Consider the following 22,011-nt stretch of genomic DNA (forward strand, 5'->3'; position numbering starts at 1 on the left):
CCCCCCCCCCCCCCCCCCCCCCCCCCCCCCCCAATGCCGGGTCGCTCTTCTCTCCCCCCCCCCCCCCCCCCCCCACCATGCCGGGTCGCTCTTCTCCCCCCCCCCCCCCCAATGCCGGGTCGCTCTTCCCCCCCCCCCATGCCGGGTCGCTCTTCTCCCCCCCCCCAATGCCGGGTCGCTCTTCTCCCCCCCCCCCCCCCCCCCCCCCCCCCCCCCCCCCCCCCCCCACCCCCCCCCCCCCCCAATGCCGGGTCGCTCTTCTCTCCCCCCCCCCCCCCCACCATGCCGGGTCGCTCTTCTCCCCCCACCACACAAACGCCGGGACTCGCCACTTCCGCAGCTGGAGAAACTGACGCCTATCGCGTCAGTCCGCTGCTGGCCCTTCCGGGAACGGAGATTGCCAGCTTAAAAGAAGGCCCGGATGCCGGAGTCATGCACACCGCTTTTTCCCGCCGGAAATGGGCGTCACGTCGGTCCGCGGAGAATTTCGCCCCTGAAGTGCCATAACAGCAAAGGCGACGGACATGAAACTCGTTTTCAAATTCCTCCATGGCATGCCCCCCCCTCCTCACCCTGTCTCTCTAACCTCCCCTAGCCCCAAAGAACCCTCAGAAACCTCGGTGCTCCCAGAACTGCGGCCTCCTGATTTTCCTCACTTCCCATTGCCGGCTGTTGAGGCAAGGTTAGTTTGCTTGGCCGTTTCTCAGCCAGCACTGGTACAATGGGCCGAGCGGTCTTCCCCAGTGTTTGTAGACAGGATTCTATTGTGGTGCATATTTCACAAGTCTCCGTGGAGTTAACGCTCCCTGCTCCTCACCAACTGAGTCAATTTTCTGGCTGGTATTTTTCAGGAAAGGCAGCTCATTAACGATGAACCTGTGATAGGACGGGCACAGTGTGAGATCCACCAATCGCAGGATAACAAAGCGGCCCTGCGAAAACATAGAGATGTATTGAGAAGAGCCCACAGAAGCAGGCTGATTTTGATCCTCACTCAGCCCAAAACAAAAAGAGCCTGAAAAATCTGAAACAGGAAAACACAAACCAGATTCGAACCCGCCCACTACTGGTCCAAAGGGAAGCTCCCGGGAGGCAGGCCAGTTGGTAACATCAATTTAGGAGGTGCAGGCCTATAATTTAACAAGTTTTAACTCCTGGACCTTGGGAAAGGCAGTAGGTAACTGGAGGCAGAATGCCTGGACCCATTATGTCCTTCCAGCACAGCACTGAAACTAGGAGGAGCAAATGTTTCCTCCAGCCCCACTAAACATATCCTGTCAGTCAGAATGTCAACCAGGGGCAGCACGGTGGCGCAGTGGGTTAGTCCTGCTGCCTCACGGCACCGAGGTCCCAGGTTCAATCCCAGATCTGGATCACTGTCCGTGTGGAGTTTGCACATTCTCCCCGTGTTTGTGTGGGTTTCGCCCCCACAACCCAAAGATGTGCAGGGTAGGTGGATTGGCTATGCTAAATTGCCCCTTAATTGGAAAAAATGAATTGGGTACTCTAAATTTTTTTTTTTAAATGTCAACCTGGCATATCTAAAAATGAGGTGTCAACCTGATGAAGCTCCACCACAGGATGACGCCAAACAGTGTAAGCAGATAGACAGAGCTAAGCAATTCCACAACCAATCTGACTTAAGATCTGCAGAACTATAACTTCCAGCCATGAATGATGGTGGATAATGAAACAATTAACAGGAGGAGAAGGCTCCAATAATATCCCCATTCCCGATGATGGAGGAACCCAGCACAGCAATGCAAAAGACAATGCTGAGGCATTTGCAATGATCTTCAGCTGGAAATGCCCGAGTGGATGATCCATCTCAGTCTCCACTGAGGGCCTCAGCATCACAGTTGTCAATCTTCTGACAATTCAATTCAACCCACGTGACATCAAGAAGTGGCTGAAGTCACTGGATACTGCAAAGGCTATGGGCCCTGATAATATTCCGGCAATAGTACTGAAGACTTGTGCACTAGGACGTGCCATGTCCTTAGCCAAACTATTCCAGTACAGCTACAACACTGGCATCTACCCGGAAATTTGCCCAGTTATATCTTGTCCACTGATGGTTGAGTTGGTTGCTGTGGGTCGGAATGGTGCAAATGATCAATATCGGCTTCAACCCGTGTTCTGGCTTGGCTGGATTCGTGAATCGTCTCCTTGCCCTACCTGTGGTGAAGGCTGTGGCGTTATGGGTCGGACATGACACTGGGCAAGAACATGACGAAGATGGGTAGTTTGGTTAATTGGATAATAGCTCCTTCAAGGAGCCAGCACCGGGACCAAATAGACTCTGTTGTATGATTTTATGAAACCAAAGTTGAATGAGATAAGATCAAAGGCAGCAGTATTGATAGGAGAAGCAGCAAGCTAGACTGTTACTACCAAGTTCAACAGAAGCAAAAATAACTCATCTGGATTCGATTATTGAGTCTTGCTTTTCTCTGATGTGGAGTTGTTCCAATTTGCACATTCTCCCCATGTCTGCGTGGGTCTCACCCCCACAACCCAAAGATGTGTAGGGTAGGTGGATTGGCCACGCTAAATTGCCCCTTAATTGGATAAAAAAGAATTAGGTACTCTTAAGTTTATAAATAAATAATCTGCCCTTGCTCCCACCTGCAACTCCGGTAAGTCTGACCCCCAATATGACACCCAGGGGGCCTGACTCCAAGTTTAGAGGCAAGATTGGATTTATTTATTGTCACGTGTACCGAGGTACAGTGAAAAGTATTGTTCTTAGTGATGCAATCTTTCCAAAACCAAATCTATAATGTATAATGTGTAAAGATGCACTTTGCTTAATATAAATGCAAATAAGATGAAAATTGTTTTGCAGATCAGGCAGATCATTCAATACATGAAAAGAACATACATTGGACCTACATGAATACACAATGTAAATACATAGACACAGGCATCAGGTGAAGCATACAGGAGTGTCATATACTCAGTAGAGAAGATGTGTGAAGAGATCAGATCAGTCCATAAGAGGATTATTCAGGAGTCTGGGAACAGCGGGGAAGAAGCTGTTTTTGAATCTGTTAGTGCGTGTTCTCAGACTTTTGTATCTCCTGCCCGATGGAAGAGGTTGGAAGAGAGAATAATAATAATAATCGCTCATTGTCACAAGTAGGTTTCAATTAAGTTACTGTGAAAAGCCCCTTGTCACCACATTCCGGCGCCTGTTCGGGGAGGCCGGTACGGGAATTGAATCCGCGCTGCTCTTCTGCATTACAAGCCAGCTGTTTAGCCCACTGTGCTAAACCAGCCCCAACCTAAGCCAGGTGGGAGGGGTCTTTGATTATGCTGCGCGCTTTCCCAAGGCAACGGGAGGTGTAGATGGAGTCAATGGATGGGGGGCGGGTTTGCGTTATGGACTGGGCTGTGTTCACGATCTCTGTAGTTTCTTATGGTCTTGGGCCGAGCAGTTGCCATACCAGGCTGTGATGCAGCCAGATAGGATGCTTTCTATGGTGCATCTGTAAAAGTTGGTAAGAGTTAATGTGGACATGCCAAATTTCCAAATTACCAAGATCGCTGACATGGTGCTGAAAAACGACCTCCAAAATCTCTCCAACTTGAGGCAGGACCAGAATATATGTACCTGGTTAGCTGGGCCTGTCCCACACCATTCACAAATATCCTCTACCCCCTCAAACAGCCGCTCATCCTTGACTTGGTGTGCCCTGTGTACCACCTTGAGCTGTAGCAACGCCAGTCTCGCACATGAGGTTGAGGCATTCACCCTCTGCAGCGTCTCATACCACAGCCCCTGGGGTAAACGGGAGCAGCGCCGTTGCCAGCGCCCGCAACTGAAATGAAATGAAATGAAAATCGCTTACTGTCACGAATAGGCTTCCATGAAGTTACTGTGAAAAGCCCCTAGTCGCCACATTACGGCGCCTGTCCGGGGAGGCTGGTACGGGAATCGAACCGTGCTGCTGGGCTGCTTGGTCTGCTTTAAAAGACAGCGATTTAGCCGAGTGAGCTAAACCAGCCCCTAACTCCCCAACTCCGTCCCCCTACAAGAACCTACCTTCATCCTCACCCACAAAGCCTCCATCTCCCTACTCCAACCCCGCACCTTCTCCATATTTGCCGCCCAGGAATAGTACAATAATTTCAGAAGCTCCCCCCCCCCCCCACCCGGACTGCTTCCCTCACTGAAATAGCATCTTTCTAATCCCAGTCAGTTTACCTGCCCAGACAGAGGGGAGTGGCCCTTTGAAATCGATACTCAGGCGTTCAAAGGGCCGGGATGTCTTTACCAGGTGGGCCCTGTCTGGTCTATAGAAGTGCGGTTTGCACTCCGCGCAGATCGAGCAATCCCTGGTGATGGCTTTTACCTCCTCGGTGGAGAAAGGCAGATTTCAGGCTTTGACGTAGTGGGCGAGACGGATGACCCCCGGGTGGCAGAGGTCGTTGTGGATAGCCTTTCGGCGGTCGTCTTGCGCGCTGGCGCATGTGCCGCGGGACAGGGCATCTGGGGGCTCATTGAGCTTCCCCGGTCGATATATGATGTCATAATTATAGGTGGAGAGTTCGTTCCTCCACCTCAAAATTTTATCGTTTTTTATTTTGCCCCTTTGCGAGTTGTCGAACATGAAGGCAATCGATCTCTGGTCGGTGATGAGGGTAAACCTCCTACCTGCGAGGTAGTGCCTCCAGTGCCGACTGAGGAGTGTCGAAGTTCCGAAGCGGAGAGGGTTCGGGAGAAGAAGGCTACTGGTCTCCCTCCCGGAACCTTTCCCCGGTCTTGGCGACCACCACCTGAGCTCTCCAGGGGCTGTTACTAGCCTCGATGACTCCCTCACATAGGAGCCGCTGGGCTTCGGCTCTGATGAATACTCTGTCCTGCACGCTGTACCGCCTGCTGCGGGTGGCTACTGGTTTACAGTTAGCCGTTAGGTTAGCGAAGAGTGGAGGGGGGTCGATTTTAAGAGTCGCTAAGCTGCATATAGAGAGAGGAGGTAGGGGTCCGCCGAAGCTGAGTGTGAGGCTCTTGAGGTTGCATTGAAAGTCGAGCCCGAGTAAGAGTGGGGCGCAGAGGTCGGGGCGTACGTACAGCTGGAAATTAGAGTAGCTGGCGCCCTGAATCGTTAGGGTCGCAACAGTGCGCCCTTGTATTTGGACCGAGTGTGAGCCCGAGGCGAGGGAGATAGTTTGCCGTGCAGGGAAGATAGAGAGCGAACAGCTTCTTACCAGGTCAGGATGTACGAAGCTCTCGGTGCTCCCGGAGTCAAAGTGACACGGTGTCTTGTATCCGTTGATTTGAACGGACATCTTCGAGCTCCCGAGGTGCTTCGGACGTGACTGGTCCGTGACTGCGTTGAGTTGCGGGTAGTCAGCGGCTCGATCAGCAGTGCTGGAGTGGCCCTGTGATGACTGTCCGCGGAGGTCGTAGTCGTCGAGGTGAACATCGGGTGATGGCCAAGATGGCTGCCCCCGTTGATCGCACGTGGTGGACGATGAAGAAGATGGCCGCCCCCGTGGGTCGCACGTGGCGGGCGGAGAAGAAGATGGCGGCCCCCATGACTCGTACATGGCCGGTCGCGTGCGGGAGGATTGCCAAGATGGCGGCCCCCATGAGTCGCACAAGTCAGGCGGAGGCGGAGTCGGCAGACACGCTGCAACATTACGGGGTCTGTGGGCCTGCGAGTTGGGGGAGCGATTGTTCTGGACTGCAGGGGAGTTAGAGGGCTTCGATTTCGCCAGGCATACTTTGGCATAATGTCCTTTTTGACCGCTGCTGCTGCAGGTCGCGTTGCGGGCCGGATGTTGGGGCTGGCCACAAAAATGGCACGCTGGCGCTCCATAGTTGGTGGGTGGCCACGCGGCGCTGGCCTGGGCCAATCGCTGGTCAGGGGTCCACGATGGGGTTGTTTGGTCCGCGGGGAATGAGTTGAGACTTTGAAACGCGACTTCCATTGTGGTGGCTAGCGCTACCGTGTCCTCCAAGTTCTGGCCCCCATTTTCGAGCAGTCGCTGGTGCACATAGTTAGACCGGACCCCCGCAACGTACACATCACGGACAGCGAGTTCCATATGCTGGGAGGCAGTTACAGCTTGAAAGTTGCAGTCCCGAGCAAGGGCTTTTAAGTCGCGCAGAAAGTTCTCTAGCGACTCTGTGGGGCGCTGGCGGCGGGTAGCGAAAATGTGCCGTGCGTAGACCTCATTTACCGGCCACACGTATAATTGGTCAAGCATAACGAGGGCCTCGGTATACGAGTCGGTACAGTTGAGTTGCGTAGAGATAAGATGGCTCACCCGTGCGTGCAGTAGGCTGAGTTTCTGCTCCTCTGTAGTCTCGGAAGTGTTCGATGCAGCCAGGTCGGCCTTGAAACACCGAAGCCAGTGTAGAAAGATTTCCTTTGCCTCTGCAGCCTGCGGGTCGAGATCTAGTTGATCTGGTTTGATGGCTGATTCCATAGTAGTTTTCCTAAATCTATTAAATTGATGTGACCATCAATTCACTCGAGACACGATAGGAAGTAAACTGTGGTTTTAATAGACTTACAACTTAGCCTGCCTGCGACCAGAAGAATTGAGGGCAGGCTCACAAGGCTGCAGCATTTTATACTTCCGGTAGTGGGAGGGGCCATGGGCGGAGCCATGGGCGGTGCCGAGGGTGGAGCCCTGTACAAGCTCCTCATCTCCCCCTGTGGACAGAGCCGCGCAACGGCTCACAGACAGAGCCCACAAGGACACGATACAATACAGTGTGAATTGCATGAAGTACATTCACCACAAGAGGTTGAGTCCGAAATATACAACAACTGATCATCAGCATTCAGGGACATCCTATGCTCTCCCTTCCCTCACTATCCCCCTCAATTTGTCCAAGCACCTCAACACAATGGCCAAGGGCTCTATTGCCAGTGCAAACGGAAGGGGGGGACATGCGGCATCTCTGCCTCGTTCCCCTGTGCAATGGAAAACACCCTGAATTCATCTAATTTGTCCGCACGCACGCCGCCGGATCTTTATACAACAATTTCACCCATGCCACAAACTTGGGCCCAATCCCAAACCTCTCCAACGCCGCAAACGAATAACTCCACCCCACCGATCAAACACCTTCTCCACATCCAGCGACAACTCCAATTCCCTCCCTTCTGCCGGGGAAAGCACCACATTCAACAGACGCTGCACATTTTTTTTTTTAAAAATAATTTTTATTGGAATTTTTTACAGAAAATATAACAACAAACAATGAAAAGCAACAATAAAACACCATATTAACTGTAACACCCCCAAGACTGTATCAACGCATGTATCACACCCCCCCCCCCCCCACACCCCCAAACCCAGTAAACAACAAGAGAACTTAAAAATAAATTAAAATTAAATAAGCAAACAAAGTCAACGTGTCTCCCCCCCACCCCGGGTTGCTGCTGCTGCTGACCCAGTACCCTATCGTTATGCCAGAAAGTCGAGGAAAGGTTGCCACCGCCTAAAGAACCCTTGTACCGACCCTCTCAGGGCGAATTTGACCTTCTCCAGCTTAATGAAACCCACCATGCCATTGATCCAGGTCTCCACGCTTGGGGGCCTCGCATCCTTCCACTGTAGCAAGATCCTCCACCGGGCTACTAGGGACGCAAAGGCCAGCACACCGGCCTCTTTCGCCTCCTGCACTCCCGGCTCCACCCCCAACCCCAGAAATCGCGAGTCCCCAGCCTGGCTTGACCCTGGATCCTACCACCCTCGACACCGTCCTCGCCACCCGCTTCCAGAACTCCTCCAGTGCCGGGCATGCCCAGAACATATGTCTTCGCCCCCAAAGGACTTACTCATCCTAGACCCGGACATGTGGGCCCGGTGCAGCACCTTGAATTGGATGAGGCTAAGCCACGCACATGAGGAGGAAGAGTTAACCCTCTCCAGGGCATCAGCCCATGTCCCATCTTCGATCTGTTCCCCCAGTTCCCCCTCCCACTTAGCCTTTAGCTCCTCTACTGACGCCTCCTCCACCTCCTGCATTACCTTGTAGATATCAGATATCTTCCCCTCCCCGACCCAGACCCCCGAAAGCACCCTGTCACTCACCCCCCTCGCGGGAAGCGAAGGGAATCCCTCCACCTGCCGCCTAGCAAACGCCTTTACCTGCAGATACCTGAACATGTTCCCCGGGGGAGCCCAAATTTCTCCTCCAACTCCCCCAGGCTCGCAAACCTCCCATCAATGAACAGGTCCCTCAGCTGTCTGATGCCCGCTCTGTGCCAACCCTGGAACCCCCCCATCAATGTTCCGATGGTTCCCCCTTAACGGAGCCTCCATCGATCCCCCCACTTCCCCCCATGTCGCCTCCACTGCCCCCAAATCTTGAGGGTAGCCACCACCACCGGACTCGTGGTATACCTCGTATGAGGGAGCGGCCACGGCGCCGTTACCAGGGCCCCCAGGCTTGTATCTCCACGGGACGCCCTCTCCATCCGTTTCCATGCTGCCCCCTCCATCACCCACTTGCGCACCATCGACACATTGGCCGCCCAATAATACCCCGAGAGATTGGGTAACGCCAGCCCCCCACCATCTCTACCCGCTCCAAGAAGACCCTCTTCACCCTCGGGGTCCCATGTGCCCAAACAAAGCTCATGATGCTGCTAGTCACCCTCCTAAAAAAGGCCCTAGGGATAAAGATGGGCAAACACTGAAAGAGGAACAAGAACCTCGGGAGAACCGTCATTTTGACGGACTGCACTCTACCCGCCAGCGATAGCGGCACCATGTCCCACCTTTTGAATTCCTCCTCCATCTGCTCCACAAGCCTGGTAAAATTAAGCTTATGGAGAGTCCCCCAACTCCTAGCCACCTGCACCCCCAGGTATCTGAAACTCTTCACTGCCCTCTTAAACGGGAGCCTCCCAATTCCCTCCTCCTGACCACCCGGGTGTACTACAAATACCTCATTCTTGCCTAGATTTAACTTATAGCCGAGAAGCTCCCAAACTCAGCCAACAGCTCCATCACCCCCGGCATTCCCCCCTCTGGGTCCGCCACATATAACAGCAGGTCGTCCGCATACAGCAATACCCTATGTTCTTCCCCACCCCGCACCAGGACCCTCCACCTCCCCGACTCCCTCAGCGCCAAAGCCAGAGGTTCTATCGCCAGTGCAAAAAGCAAAGGGGGACAGGGGGCACCCCTGCCTGGTCCCACGATAAGAGACTGAAGTACGCTGATCTCCTTCCATTGGTAACTACACTCGCCATCGGGGCCTCATAGAGCAACCTCACCCATTTGATGAACCCCTCCCCGAATCCGAACCGCTCCAGCACCTCCCACAGGTACCCCCATTCAACTCTATCAAACGCCTTCTCTGCATCCAGCGCCACCACTATCTCCGCCTCCCCCTCCACCGCCGACATCATAATAACATTTAACAATCTCCGCACATTCGTGTTGAGCTGCCGTCCCTTGACAAATCCTGTCTGATCCTCGTGTATCACCCCTGGCACAGTCCTCTATCCTGGTGGCCAGGATCTTCGCCAGCAACTTGGCGTCAAATTTGAGGAGCGAGATTGGCCTGTATGATCCACACTGCAAGGGGTCCTTATCCCGCTTCAGGATCAGAGAGATCAGCGCCCGTGACATCGTCGGGGGCAAAGCCCCCCCCCTCCCATGCCTCATTGAAGGCTCGCACCAACAGGGGGCCCACCAGATCCGCATACTTTTTATAAAATTCCACCGGGAACCCATCCGGCCCCGTCGCCTTACCTGACTGCATTTGACCAATCCCCCTGACTAGCTCCTCCAACTCTATCGGCGCCCCCAGCCCCTCCACCAGCTCCTCTTGCACCTTTGGGAAACGTAGCTTATTCATGAAGCTCTCCATCCCCCCACCCCCCTCGGTGGCTCCGACTGGTACAGTTCCTCGTAGAAGTCCCTAAAGACCCCGTTTACCTCTGCCCCCTTCTGCACCACATTCTCACCCTTATCCGTCACTCCACCAATTTCCCTAGTCGCATCTTGCCTATGGAGTTGATGCGCCAACATTCTGCTCGCCTTCTCCCCATACTCATATACCGCGCCCTGCGCCCTCCTCCACTGTGCCTCCGCCGTTCTGGTGGTCAACAAGTCGAACCTGGCCTGCAAACTACGCCGTTCCCCCAGCAACCCCTCCTCCGGTGCCTCCGCGTACCTCCTATCCACATCCAGGAGCTCCCCCACCAGTCTCTCCCTCTCCCTCCTCTCCGTCCTTTCGCTATAGGCCCGGATGGAAATCAGCTCCCCCCGGATCACTGCTTTCAGAGCCACCCAGACCATCCCCACCCGGCCCTCCCCCGTGTCGTTGGTCTCAAGATACCCCTCAATACTTCCCCGGACCCTCCTACACACCTCCTCATCAGCCAGCATCCCCACATCCAGGCGCCACAGCGGGCGCTGGTCCCGCGCCTCCCCCATCTCCAGATCGACCCCGTGCGGAGCATGGTCTGAAATTGATATGGCCAAATACTCGGCATCCTGCACCTTCGGGATCAATCCCCTGCTCAGGACGAAAAAATCTATTCGGGAGTAAACCCTATGGACATGGGAGAAAAAGGAATACTCCCGCGCCCTCGGCCTCCCAAACCTCCAGGGATCCACCCCTCCCATCTGGTCCATAAACCCCCTCAGCACCTTGGCCGCCGCCGGTCTCCTACCCGTCCTTGAACTGGACCGGTCCAGTGGGGGATCTAGCACTGTGTTGAAGTCTCCCCCCATGATCAGGCCCCCTGCCTCCAGGTCCGGAATGCGGCCCAACATGCGCCTCATAAAGCCAGCATCATCCGAATTCGGGGCATATACATTAACCAGCACCACCTTCTCTCCCTGCAACCTACCCTTCACCATAATATATCTGCCCTCCTTGTCCGACACCACCTCAGACGCCTCGAACGCCACCCTCTTCCCCACCAGAATCGCCACCCCCCGGTTCTTCGCATCTAATCCTGAATGGAAAACCTGCCCCACCCACCCCTTCCTCAGACGAACCTGGTCCGCCACCTTCAAGTGGGTCTCCTGGAGCATAGCCACGTCCGCCTTCAGCCCCTTCAGATGAGAAAATACCCTAGTTCTCTTAACCGGCCCATTCAGCCCCCTCACGTTCCAGGTGATCAGCCGGTTCAGAGGGCACCCCGCCCCCCTCCCCCGCCGACTAGCCATAGCTCATCGACTTCTCACCCCAGGCCAGCACACCCCACCCGACCCGTTCCCCATGACGATAACGCCTCTCCTCCACCCCCCCCGGCCCACACCTGCTCCTTCCTGGCCATTCCAGCAGCAACCCGGTATCACCCCCCCCCCCCCCCCACCATCAGGCTCGGACCCCTCCTAGCCGCGACGCACCCTCCATGGTACTTCCGTGAGTCAGCTGACTTCTGCTGACCCCGGCAACTCCCGCCAAAACCCGGCCCCTCCCGACATGGGGTCATCCCCCCTCCTGCCACACCTCCTTGGCACCGCTTCAGCGCGGGAAAAAAACAGTCGAGGCCACGCCCCCACCACCAGCTCCACCCCCCCCCCTGCCCCGCAGTGCAGAAAACCAGAGGAAAGCCCGCGCTTTCACACTGCCCCACCCCACCCTTCTGACGCAGCTCCCCCAAATTCCAGCTCCACCCCATCCCCCAGCCCCGTACAGAAGAGAAAATTTTTTAAAACCCAAACCCCCAACATTCCCCATATAACCCAAAACCATACCCAACAGACCCATCCGGAAACAGAGCAAAAAGCCAGCATAAAAAACACATGTCAAAGTTACAAAAACAGCAACAGCAAAAACAGCAACGACCATTGTGCACCGGACCCCGCAGTCCCCAGACCCTAGTTCGAGTCCAGCTTCTCCGCCTGTACAAAGGCCCACGCCTCCTCCAGGGACTCGAAGTAGTAGTGCCCGTCCTTATATGTCACCCACAGCTGCGCAGGCTGCAGCATTCCAAATTTGACCTGCCTGGCATGCAGCACCGCCTTCGTCCGGTTAAACCCGGCCCGCCGCTTAGCCACCTCCGCACCCCAGTCCTGGTAGATTCGCACTACCGAATTCTCCCACTTGCTGCTCCTCTCTTTCTTGGCCCAGCGCAGCACACACTCCCGTCGCTGAATCGATGGAACCGCACCAGCACCGCCCGCGGGGGTTCATTTGTCTTGGGCCTCCTGGCCAGCACTCTGTGGGCTCCCTCAAGCTCCAGGGGCAAATGGAAGGACCCCGCTCCCATCAACAAGCTCAGCATCGTGGTCACATAAGACGGAAGATCCGACCCCTCCAGCTCCTCCGCCAGGCCCAGGATCCTCAAATTCTTTCGCCTCGTGCGAACGTCCAGCTCCTCCAAGCGGTCTTGCCACTTTTTGTGAATTGCCTCGTGCAACTCCACTTTCCCCACGAGGACCACGGCCTCCTCCACCCGCTCAGCGGCCTGCTGCTGCAACTCCTGAATGGCCACCCCCTGGGCCGTCTGGGTCTCAAGCAGCTTGTTGGTAGTCGCATTCAGGGAGTCCAGCAACTCAGCCTCCAGCTCCGCAAAACAGCGCAGAAGAGCAGCTTGCTGCTCCTGCTCCCACTTCCACCAGCCCTCGGGTGCTCCGCCGGCCGCAATTTTGTCATCCTTCCCCCGCTTTTCCTGGGGAGCTGCTGCAGCCTTTTCCTTTGCCCCACTCTGGGTAAGCACCATAGATTTCGGGGAATGTTCCTCCAAACACCTTCCCCCACCGGGAATCATCGAAACAGCGCCGTTTGGGGCCCTATAATAGGCCCGAAAGTCCTTTAATAGCGGGAGCTGCCGAACGTGCGGCTTAACTCCGCATCGCCGCAACCGGAAGTCCCAGACGCTGCACATTTGACGATAACTATCTGCCCTTTACGTACCCCGTCTGATCCTCTCCAATCACCTTCAGAAGGCATTCCTCCAACCTCAGTGCCAGCACCGACGCCAAAATCGTGGCATCCACATTCATGTTCCACCTTGTCCCCTTTAAGCAGCATCGTCTCTGGCAATGCCACCCAGCCATCCTCAAACATCTCCTCCAACAGTGACACCAATGTATCTGTAAACTTTTTCTAAAATTCTGAGAAGGAGACTGCAGGCCCTGATGCCTTGCCCAACTGCATTCTCCCTATCGCCACCTGCACTTCTTCCGTCCCCACTGGCTCCTTCAATCCTGCCCTCGCCTACCTCAGGGTACTCCAACTGGCCCAATAGCTCCCTCATTTCTGACTCATCCTCCGGAGGCTCTCACTTATATAAACCCCTGTAGAACTCTTTAAAAACTTGTTCACCTGCTCCGGTGTCACCACCAGCTTTCCCATCCCATCCCTAACCCAAACAACCTCTCTCACTGACAGTAAAGCTAGCCTACCAACAAGCGGCCGGCCTTCTCCCTATATTTATAAACAAATCCCCTCACCCGCCTCAGCTGCCGAACCTCCTTCCCCATGGACAGAAGATTAAACCTTGCATGTAACTCCTTCCTCCTCGCCAGAGGACTTGGTGTCAGAGTCTCTGGTATCTTCCATCTACCTCCATATTATCCTCCATCAACTGCTGTCATTCCTCCCTTGCCTCCCTGTCCAACTGTGCCTTAAACCAGATGACCTCGTCCCTCACTACCGCCTTCAGCACTTCCCAACCACTGACGGCGAGACCTTTCCATTCCTATTGAAGCCTCAACTGGTCCTTCACCCTCAGATGGGTCTCTTGCAACAGCACCATTTTGGGTTTCAAGCTCTTCAAATGCGAGAATGCTCGCTTCACCAGTCCTCCCAGTCCTTGCACGTTCCGTGTCCCCACCCTGCCCAGGGTTCTCACACCCACCCTCTCTCCCATCACTCATAACCTCTATTCCTGGCCCTGCCCAGCAGGCGGGACCTAACCCTGCCCCTCGTCACCGTCAGCCCCCTACCCCTCCCCTCCTTCCCAGAAATCCCCCAACCACTTCGTCTCGAGAACACCTTCTCTATTATCACCCCCATCTCACCGCCCTTTGCAATTCCCAGGTCCATCAAAACCTGTCCATACAGGTTCCAATGACTGCGGCCCTCCCCCCACCTCGCTCCCATTCACTAGTCAACTTATGTTTGCTAGTGAGGTGGCCCCTGCCAGAGCCTATCCCCCCCCCACAGAGAACCAAATCCACTCCAAATCCACCCATACCCAAACCTTCCAAACTCCCCCCCCCCACCCATCCCTCAGACCCCAAAAAACTCATCAAATTCCAGCTAATCATTAGCAACTCCAAACCACCCCTTCCCAACCACAACTTTACAACATACAGTGCAAAAGGAGGCCATTTGGCCCATCGAGTCTGCACCGACCCACTTAAACCCTAATTTCTACCCAATCCCCGTAACCCAATAATCCCTCCTAACTTTTATTGGTCACTAAGGGCAATTTATCATGGCCAATTCACCTAACCCGCACATCTTTGGACTGTGGGAGGAAACCGGAGCACCCGGAGGAAACCCACGCAGACACGGGGAGAACGTGCAGACTGCACAAACAGTGACCCAGCGGGGAATCGTACCTGGGACCCTGGCGCTGTGAAGCCACTGTGCTAACCACTTGTGCTACCATACTGCCCACATGCTTAATTTAAGCATAAGTAAGAACAAAAACGAAGAAAAAAAGAGATACACAAAAAAAACCAAAAGGGGAAAGAGCAACATCCTCAAAGTCCAAACTCATTTCAGTGGCGGTCCTTCAGCTTTCTCGAATGCCTCCGCCTTCTCTGCCGTCTGAAAGTAGAAGACCTGCATCACCCTCAACTTTGCCGGGTGTGCCATTCCAAACCACATGTAGCTTTTATACAATATTGCCTTTGTCCAGCCTCCTCAGCTCCTCACCCATCAAGGTGAACTGGTCGCTCTGCTGCGACAATGCCTCATCCACCGCCTTCAACACCCCTCCTTGCACTTCCATCAACGTATTAGTTAAAGCCTCCTTTACCAGTGCAAGAGTCTCACCCATCCACTCCTTGAGTGAGCTCTTCATCTCTTTCCAATGCATGTCAAAATGCTTAGAGAACAGCCGCTCAAACTTGCGCCACTTGTGGCACTTCAGCCAGCTTATCCACCTTAACGGGTGCGACCCCACTCGGCAAGTTTATTATTCTAAATTTAAAGTACCCAATTTTTTTTTTCCAATTAAGGGGCAATTTAGCGTGGCCAATCCACCTAACCTGCACATCTTTGGGTTGTGGGGGTGAAACGCACGCAGACACGGAGAGAAATGAAATGAAATGAAAATCGCTTATTGTCACGAGTAGGCTTCAATGAAGTTACTGTGAAAAGCCCCTAGTCGCCACATTCCGGCGCCTGTTCAGGGAGGCTGTTACGGGAATTGAACCGTGCTGCTGGCCTGCTTGGTCTGCATTCAAAGCCAGCGATTTAGCCCTGTGCTAAACAGCCCCTATGTACAAACTCCACACGGACAGTGACCCAGGGCCGGGATTTGAACCCAGGTCCTCAGCACCGCAGTCCCAGTGCGAACCACTGCACCACATGCCACCCTGCCATTCGGCAAGTTGGCCCTGCCATCTTTCCTCCTACTGCACTCACAACTGAACCACTATCTCCGCCAAACACCGTGGGGTGTTTGCACATTCTCCCCGTGCCTGCGTGGGTTTCGCCCCCACAACTCAAAGATGTGCAGAGTAGGTGGATTGGCCACGCTAAACTGCTCCTTAACTGCAAAAAATGGATTGGGTACTTAAAATTTTTTTTTTTTAATTGTCCCCAAAAAACTGGGTATAAATGTCCAAAAACTGACTCTCCCCTACACGGCGGGGCGGGGGGGGTCCCGGCATAGCGGAGTGGCGCCAACCACTCCGGCGTCCGGCCTCCCCAAAGATGCGGAATTTTCCGCACCTTTAGGAGCCAAGCCCTCACATTGAGGGGCTAGGCCCGCGCCGGAGTGGTTGGCACTGTGTTGTTCCTCGGGCTTAATAAAGCTCGTAGTCTCAAATGTGGAGAAGATGCTTTATTGTGAATTCGTTCTCTCTTCAGAGCTTAACTTACGGCTACCTCAAATGCTGCCTGCCTGTGTGTCTGTGTCCTGCTCCCAGTTCTGCCTTCCGTGAAGTGTGTCATCACTTCCTGTCCCTGTGTATATATAGCTCTCCCGTGTTCCCTCTAGTGCTTGCTCAGTTGTATTGCATCTACTCAGATCTACGATCACCACATCCCCCCTTTTTTCTTTACATAGTTTCTGTACATCGTTAAAGAAAATTGTACAAACAGTTACTTATGATATGTGTATCTATACAAGTGGTGGTGCTATTGCATATTTTACAAAGCCAATTTATATTTATGAGTCCACTCAATAAAAACATTTATGAGTCCATACTTGATGAATTTGTTAACTGAGTTTTTTTTTCTTTTGTTGTTGCTGACGTGGTGAATGTTGTCAGTGTTCTTGTTATTTTAAGTAACCAATGCGTCATCCCGAGGTGTTTGCATGGTCGAACCACTGATGTTGACTGACATGGATTTTTTTCTGTGCTTGTGGTATTGATTTATTATGTCATCTGCCTTGAAAGTTGGTGTGCTTGCTTGTTCTGGAGCAGATGTGAGTTTGTACGATTCGTTGTCATCCCATGGCATGTTTGTAGTCTTGTCATTGTTTTGCAGTGTGCTGTGGCATTGTCCTTCATGTGCAGAGTTGTACCATTTTGTACAAATCGTTGTTTCATTGCTGTTGTTTCTGTCGTTTCTGTCTTTGTTTTCGTTGCCGTTCTTGTTGCTATTTTTGTCGTTTCTGTCTTTGTTGTTGTCGCTATCTTTGTTATGCATCTTGTTGGTTTTGTTTTTCTTCTTGTAGTTTTTGTCGTTGTTGTTTTTGTTTCTGCAGTGCTTCTTGCGATTTTTATTGTTCTTGTCGCGCTTCGTGTTGCTTTTGTTCTTGCTGTTGTTGTTCTCGTTTCTGCTGTGCTTCTTTTGGCTTTTGTTTTTCTTGTTATGCTCAATGAGTGTCCCGTGTGGATAATTTGAGTCATTGTCACAGTTCTTGGTGCGAGTGTCCTTTATGGAATCTGTTGCATTGAACGTTTCGTCTCGAGAATGGTGAGAATGATCTGATGTTGCATTGATGCTGGTGACATCAGTCATTTGTGGTTGTTTTGATTCGTCGTCTTTGCTTTCTTGGTGCTCCTCTTTTGGAGTCAAATTCTTCGCGATTTCATTTGACGCGGTCTCTGTGGACTCTTGGTGCTCCTCTTCCGGAGTCAAAATCTTCATGACTACAATTGGCGTGGTCTCACTGGACTCTTGGGTGGCCCTACTCTGTGCTTCTGTACAGACAAGCTGAGAACTGTCAGTCTCGCTGTGATCCTGTACCTCCTGTATGTCGAGTGTGATCACCTTGTCACTGTTTTCGCATGCAGTGGGTAGATGTACATTGTCTTCTTTTTGATTATGTGAGCTTGGTAGACTTTCATAGTCTGCTTGCGGTTGCTCAGATACGGCGGGTTGAACTTCATGGTCTTGTTCATGCATGGTGTTCGCCATGGAGTGTTTGCTTGCTTCCCTTTTGGAGTCTTTCATCACTCGCACTGTGGAGCCTGTCATCGCTCGCTCGTGGAGTCTTTCTGCGCTCTCTGTGTGGCGTCATCTTCGTCTTGGTCATCCAATGTATCGACGATCTGCCATGGCACCATGGTGTTGGATTCATCTACCACGAGGAGATTCGTGTTGAGCTTTGCGACCGTGTCGCTGATGCTGTGATCAGCATATCCGAATAACTCAGCCATGTCTGAGTAGTATTCTTCGAAAACCAAATCATCTTGGTTGGATTCATCTACCACGAGTAGATTTGTGTTGAACTTTGCAACCATGTCGCTGATGCTGTGATCAGCATATCCGAATAACTCAGTCATGTCTGAGTAGTAATCTTCGAAAAACAAATCATCTTTTTTTGTTTTTGATTTCTTTTTGTTCTCTTCACTTTGGGTGGTGCAGACTGTGTTTACCAGGGTGTTGTGCGAGTTGTTTTCAACTGCTGGTTTAAGTTCAGGCGTTTTTCTGTGTTCTGAGGCAAGAAAATTTGGTTTTACCGCTTTAAGAATTTTTTTTCAATTTTCGGGCATTTCCCTTTTAAGTAGGCGTGGTTTGGATGCTCAGATGTCATGACGCTCGTGACGTCATGCGTAGGAATCAATTGCGCAAATCGGCCTTCCTTTACTGTGCGGTTTTGTGTCCATTGCGCATGCGCGGCTTGCGCATGCGCATAACGATCCGCGACCAAAACGTTTTGAAACTGAACGCAAAATGGGTGATTGTAATTGAGCATGCGCAGCTTCCGTTTCCTGCGCATGCGCAGACGCAGTTTGTAGTTCTTTGTGCCCCAGAGGCTGTAAAATATGCTCCGACGCCATTTTATCGCAGATTTCAGCGTTTTTTCTTTCTGAAAGTTGTAAGTTACCTTTTCCTTTCGATCTGGACTGGATTTCAGCATTGTGGCTGTGTGAAAAATTCAAGTTATTTCTTCTTTTTGATCTGTACTTTTCACTTGCGATTTCTTATTCTTTTAGTGATTGTTTAAGTTTTGCATCACTCAGTTTCTGTGCAGTTTGGCCTCTGAGCATACCATGCTGTTCAAATTCCTTACAGTACTCTTCAAATTTGTTTAGTATTGTTTGTAAGCTGTTGCTGTCTTCATCTTTTGAGTATTTAAATCCATTATATACTTTCCTAGCTTCATGTCCTGCGATGAGCAGTGCTATTTTGATTTCGTCTGAGGCTGCTGCTAAATCATTAGCTATGATATAAAAATCGAACACTTGTTTAAACATTTTCCAGACATTTCTTACATTGCCAGTCGTGTCCAGCTGAGGTGGGTATCCAAGCCACATCCTCGAATTAGCGATGTCTTCCCAAGTCGAATGTCCAGTAGGAGATTTCCATGCCATTTTGATCTTTCTGTATCTGCAGCTGAGTTGTCCTGTAGTAAGCGTCTGAAGCCACTCTTGGTACCATGTGTTGTTCCTCGTGTCTTAATAAAGCTCGTAGTCTCAAATGTGGAGAAGATGCTTTATTGTGAATTTGTTCTCTCTTCAGAGCTTAGCTTACGGCTACCTCAAATGCTGCCTGCCTGTGTGTCTGTGTCCTGCTCCCAGTTCTGCCTTCCGTGAAGTGTGTCATCACTTCCTGTCCCTGTGTATATGTAGCTCTCCCGTGCTCCCTCTAGTGCTTGCTCAGTTGTATTGCATCTACTCAGATCTACGATCACCACAGGCACCACGCCGACTGGCGCCAAAACCGGCTCCAGAGGTCTTTGACGCCCGCCGCCCGGGCTGGCCGAAAGACCTTCGCCGGTTCGCGCATGCGCCGATGAGTCAGCTGCTGCTGTCATCACCACCGGCGCATGTGCACTGGGGGATTCTCTTCCGCCTCCGCCATGGTGGAGGCCGTGGCGGCGGCGGAAGAAAAAGAGTGCCCCCACGGCACTGGCCTGCCCGCCGATCGGTGGGCCCCGATCACGGGCCTGGCCACCGTGGGGGCACCCCCCGGGGTCCGATCCCCCCCCCCCAGGACCCCGGGGGCCCGCTCGTGCCGCCGATCCCGCCGGCACCAGAGGTGGTTCAAACCACGGCTGTGGGATCAGCAGCGGGACTTCGGCCCATCCGACCCTGTGGGGGGCGGAGAATTTTGCCCCTAAAGTCTAATAACACTATGAGCTCTCGGTCTTTAAGTTTAAAAAAGCCTATTGATTTTTGTAAAATATATCCAACATTTGATTGTGAATTAAATATAAAATATTCTCCAAAGTGCACACCAGTGTCTCAATCATATTCTGGGAACTCAGCAAAACCAGGGAGAGGATGAAACCTGGGGTTCTTCTTGATCTGTACAACACAGCAGCAGGCCTTAACACAGGAGGACTCACCTCATATTTACCAATTTACCTTAGTCACAAAAATAATGTTCTCCAGATTGTTGGGAATAACCTGGCCATACAGGAACTCCTCAGTTGTTGAGTAATCGGAAAGAATCTCGATAGAACTGTCAGGTAACGATTCCAAAAGTTTCAGTGATCTGGAAGAGTAAACAAAGCCATCTGTGTCAAATAAAAGACTTGTATAGTGCTTTTCATGATGATTGGATACATGTCTAAAAGCATTTTCCAGCCAATCAAGACATTTTTAACTGTAGGCATTGTGGTATTGTAGGAAACGTGGTGGCCATTTTGAATACAGCAATGGGATCAAGCATTTGGTCTACTTGTGCGGCTGTGTTAAATCTTGTTTGATCTGGCTCATATGAAGTACCATAGGATTGTTTATTCCATTGCAGATGATATATAAATTCAGACTTGCTGTTGACAGACCAACTTGACATGGCACCAGACTTATGGTGACCAAGGGAGTCATCCACATTGATTCTGGGCCCCATGAAGTCTCATGGTATCAGGTCAAACATGTGCAAAATAAACTCCCATTACCTACCACCAACTGCAAACCACGCCACCCCCTCCCCCACCGTATTCCATGTTCAATACCGCTTGGAAAAAAAAGGTTATTTTTCTTGGAACAAAGAAGGCTGAGGGGTGACTTTATTAAGGTGTACAAAATTATTGTTTTCCTTAGTGGAGAATTCTAGAACCAGGGGACAGATTCAAGATAAGAGGCTGAAGGTGTAGAGGGGACATGAGGAAGAACTTTTTTTACACAGAGGGTAGTAGGAATCTAGTATTCACTGCCCTAGTTGGTGTTGGAGGCAGAGACCATAAACTGTTTTAAAAAGTATCTGGATGTGCACCTTAAGTGCTCTATGGACCGGGTGCAGGAGGGTGGAATTAGAAACGGCACCTGGGTGGCCTCAGGGTGGCATCGGCAAGATGGGCCAGATGGCCTCCTTCTGTGCTGTAACTTTTCTATGGTTCTATGACTGCGTCGTCACCAACTGTTTTTTTGCTGCAAAAATATACTTTATTCGTAAAATATCTGAAAGCACATTACAAAACATTTCAAAATGGCTATCACAACACTGCAATAATATTCAAGTTTTCTACATCGACCATGTTGCTCTCTGAATACCTAGTGCCTGAATACACCTGCATACCAGGGTGTGCACAACGCCAACAATCTGTCCTGGTATACCTACCACCAAGAAAGCACAACAGCATCTATACTTCCTCAGGAAACTAAGGAAATTCGACATGTCCACATTAACTCTTAACAACCTTTAGAGGTGAAGCACAGAAAGCATCCCATCTGGCTGCATCACAGCCTGGTATGGCAACTGCTCGGCCCAAGACCGTAAGAAACTTCAGAGAGTCGTGAACACCGCCCAGTCATCACACAAACCTGACTCTGTCTACATGTCCCGCTGCCTTGGCAAAGCAGGCAGCATAATCAAAGACCCCTCCCACCCGGCTTACTCACTCTTCCAACTTCTTCCATTGGGCAGGAGATACAAAAGTCTGAGAACACACATGAACAGATTCAAAAACAGCTTCTTCCCCGCTGTTACCAGACTCTTAAACGACCCTCTTCTGGACTGATCTGATCTCTTCACACATCTTCTCTACTGGTTAGTATACATCCGATGCCTGTGTCTATGTATTTACATTGTGTATTTTATGTTTGCCCTATTATAGAATTTACAGTGCAGAAGGTGACCATTCAGCCCATCGAGGCTGCTACGGCCCTTGGAAAGAGCACCCTACTTTTTCTTTTACAAATTTAGAGTGCCCAATTCATTTTTTACAATTAAGGTGCAATTTAGTGTGACCAATCCACCTAACCTGCGCATCTTTGGGTTGTGGGGCGAAACTTACGCAAACTCGGGGAGAATGTGCAAACTCCACACAGACAGTGACCCAGAGCCAGGATCGAAACCAGGTCCTCGGCGCAGTGAGACAGCAGTGCTAACCACTGTGCCACCATGCTGCCCTAGAGTACCTTCCTTCAGCCCAAACCTCTACCCGTGACCCAGTAACCCCAGCAAACCTTTTTTTGGACACTGAGGGCAATTTAGCATGTCCAATCCACCTAACCTGCACATCTTTGTATTTTCTTTTCATGTAC

At 51.9% G+C, this 22,011-nt stretch overlaps 1 protein-coding gene across 1 annotated transcript in view; it reads right to left on the minus strand.

The window, feature by feature from the left end:
• Positions 1-22,011, minus strand: part of LOC119962279 (cyclic nucleotide-binding domain-containing protein 2-like) — a 150,239-nt gene that overhangs the window by 62,735 nt on the left and 65,493 nt on the right. Inside the window, exons 8-9 of the mRNA XM_038790267.1 lie at positions 19,888-20,017; positions 818-932 (exon numbers count right to left, since the gene is read on the minus strand). Coding sequence (XP_038646195.1) covers positions 818-932; positions 19,888-20,017 — 245 coding nt within the window. The remainder of the gene's footprint in view (positions 1-817; positions 933-19,887; positions 20,018-22,011) is intronic.

Source organism: Scyliorhinus canicula, chromosome 2, assembly GCF_902713615.1.
Source record: "Scyliorhinus canicula chromosome 2, sScyCan1.1, whole genome shotgun sequence".
Lineage (NCBI taxonomy): Eukaryota > Metazoa > Chordata > Chondrichthyes > Carcharhiniformes > Scyliorhinidae > Scyliorhinus > Scyliorhinus canicula.